Source organism: Wasmannia auropunctata, unplaced genomic scaffold (genome assembly GCF_000956235.1).
Source record: "Wasmannia auropunctata unplaced genomic scaffold, wasmannia.A_1.0 LD335513.1, whole genome shotgun sequence".
Taxonomy (NCBI): domain Eukaryota; kingdom Metazoa; phylum Arthropoda; class Insecta; order Hymenoptera; family Formicidae; genus Wasmannia; species Wasmannia auropunctata.
The window spans coordinates 5,877-9,149 of record NW_012027377.1 but is presented as its reverse complement, the minus strand read 5'-3'; the positions used below and the strand labels follow the sequence as shown (position 1 = coordinate 9,149).

The window sequence follows — 3,273 nt, the reverse complement described above, 5'->3', positions numbered from 1 at the left end:
TACAAATTGTATTTCAAATACTGTATTTCAAACACAAGTATTTGAAATATGCCCAGCCCTGTATATATATATATATATATATAGGTATATATATATATCACCCAAAAAAAAATTTTTTTTAAATATTAGTGAAATTCACTAAATCTTAGAGGATATTATTCTTATATATGGCCTTAAGATATATTTCTTGCCTCAATAATTTCGTCTTGCATTTGCAGTACAAGTCTTGCTGTTTTTTATGAATGTCCTCTTGTATACAGATAATATGTAATATAATATGTATTGATAATATATATTGTTTTAAGAAATATATTGTATACAGATTATATAATATTGAGATGAAAACGCCAATACGATACAAAACAGAACTTGGTGCTTGACAATATTATAATATGTGAATCTTACGATTCTCACAATCAGTTCAGGCAAACTGTGCGCCGCATAATCGTCGGTCTTTAATACGCAGCTTTAAATTGAATAGTACGTAATATCATAATTAAATTGCCAAGGCAACCTAATAATTCGATGCTCATAGAACATCTTTTTTAAATCCTGTGAAAATTATTCTGAAGTAATATTTTTCGCAATAAGTTATTTTCACAAGAATCTGTTTGGAATCTCGTTCCAAAATCTGGCCAAGCTCCGGTCTAAAGTGAGGCATTTAACATGTTAAAGACAATAATGATAAATACTTATCCTTCATGAATAAGTGACTGTGCAGGATTAATTCTCCTCGATTCCGCGCCCGTTTCCGCGAGCGGCACGCTCTGTTTGATAATGACCTCGAACTCCGGCGATCTCGTTCTTATCTGACGTTTCTCATGACGTTCGATGGTGATTGATGCGTGTCGAGATGAGAAACGATTACGAATTTTTTTGTCTTTTTTGTCACAAGAGCCGACCGTGAGTTTAACAGAAAAAACGTTCCCCTACATAATTCTATAGTAACATGTATAATTATTAGAAAAATTTTAAAGATAATTTTTTTAATAATTTTGATTCTCGCCATTTCTATTCAACTTTCATTTTTTAAATAGATAAATATGTGAAAATATCAATAAATCGATGTTTTGCCACTTCTATTGAATTTTCATTCTCAGACGCAAATAGATGTGTATAGGAATATTATTAACATCTTTCTCCAAGTAAAATATTAAATCTGTCGTTAAGATGTTATAAATATAATTATATGTTACGAATTTCATAAATGGTACGAGTTGCATGAAATCGCGCGCGGACCGTCTTCAGGACCTGTCTCGTTTATTTTCAGTCTCGTTCTGGCGTTACGAAATCATAATTTGCCAATGCGAATTTACCAACCCAACGGACACTCGCGCGTGCACCATCGACAATGGTTAACAATTTGTTCGCTTTTACGTAATCCACATGTGTCTTCCGTCGCGCCGTGACGATTTTTTTGCGACACAATATGTCACGCATGGGATGTTCCGCGAGAGAATCGAGAACGGAAAACACAAGATATTGTCAGAAATTCATGGTCTGGGAAATAACTTGAAAAAACAATCAAGCTTATTAAATATCTGACTTATTATTTTAAACGTCAAGCTTATTAAATATCTAACATGAAGAAGAAAAGTTGTACAAGTTGTATAATTTATTGTTTAATTATTGAATTGAATAAGAAGTTCTCAACGTTTTTTTTTTCTCAGCTACTTCCACTGCCACTTTTTCAAGCCTTATTCTGATCTCGTTGAATACATAATGAAATTGTGTAACAAAAGCCGTCTATTGAAGAAACATGAGATAATTTTTTTGTTCAACTTGATATAATTATACTAGCATAATATAATTTTTACCATACTTAATTTTAATTAAAACATGCATTAATTAATTAATTTTAATTAGTACGTTTGAACAGCTTTAGTTTGTACTTATTTCTGAGATTATCGCCCTCCGATACGTTCTGCATTTTGCGTCATTCTCTGCAGCTATTAATTATAATTCTTGTCCTTTCAGAAAATAACGTCAGCGGTCTTCGTGCGGCAGCTCACCGATGCGTCCACGGATCTCAAAAAGGTTCTCGCTGACAGGATCCCGAGGGAGCAGGAGCGGGTCAAAGCCTTCCGTAAGGACCATGGGTCCACTAAAGTTGGAGAAGTCACGGTCGACATGGTACGCGTTTTACTATCACATTCTCTCGTGTTAAGAGTCGAATCGCCTTTGTAAAATAGAATAGTATCACAGGATAGGACAATCTTATTTTAATTACTTTTAAATTTGATCGGAGGGAATTTTTTTGTTTGAATAAAATCTCGTTTTTCCAGAAAAAGATATACATTCTGCACGTTATTATTACTGTCTTCAATAAAATCTTGTTTCCTTTATCGCAATTGACGATTCAGTTGTATCGCGGCGATTAGATATTTGCAATCATCAATAATTAACAATTACAATAATCGTGAATTCGACCGGATGACGGAGGAGAGAGGATACGACGAGTTATTATTCGTTACCAACTGGAGAATATACGCGACTTGCGATAAAGTCCGCGTGCTTGCTTTGTGATCATATGATAATCGCAGCGCACGTGACAATTTCTGATCACCGCATGCGGCGTCAATGAGCAGCGTATTTTTTTTTTTCGCCGCGCGGCTATCAGCCGAATGGAACGCGTGACGATTAATCGTCATCGAGAACGAGCCTCGCATGTGACAATCTCACTTGTCGCGCATGAAGACCTCATTCATCAGCTCTGTGTATCTATTTTTATTATACTTATCGCCGATCTCTGCATGATTAATTAATGTTTTAATAGTCATGATGCTAATATTGTTTAAATATGGGTCTAACTAGTCAGAACGTCGTTGGTATTAATGAACTAATCGAAAATATCGACGGTACATCTTTGAATGAGATTATTGAGAAATTTGAATACTTTAATTAAATAAATTTGAAGCTAATTTCTCATGATTATATTAACATTTATTGAAATTTATTAAGGGGTTACACCACCTTGACCGCCTAAAAATCAATCGGTAACTTTTAATTTTTTTTAGGAAAACAATAAAAGTAACAAAAAATTCGTTTTTTAAGGCTTTAATAATACAAGTCTTTAGAAGTAAAATATTTTATTTATTTATTTTTTTGAACAAAATGGCGACGCTGAAGCCAATTTAAACGTTATTTTGTCAAATCGGCGTTGCGGAGATCTGCCATTTGATTGAACCTGGAGCAAAAAACCAAAATTTTTAAAAAACTATATAATATGCACTAAAGAAATACATACGAATATTTCGATATGTTAAATACTTT

General features: G+C 33.4%; 1 protein-coding gene across 1 annotated transcript in view; it reads left to right on the top strand.

The window, feature by feature from the left end:
* Positions 1 to 3,273, top strand: part of LOC105456888 (probable citrate synthase 2, mitochondrial) — a 28,251-nt gene that overhangs the window by 20,104 nt on the left and 4,874 nt on the right. Inside the window, exon 2 of the mRNA XM_011701249.1 lies at positions 1,978 to 2,133. Within this exon, the coding sequence (XP_011699551.1) occupies positions 1,978 to 2,133 (156 nt within the window). The remainder of the gene's footprint in view (positions 1 to 1,977; positions 2,134 to 3,273) is intronic.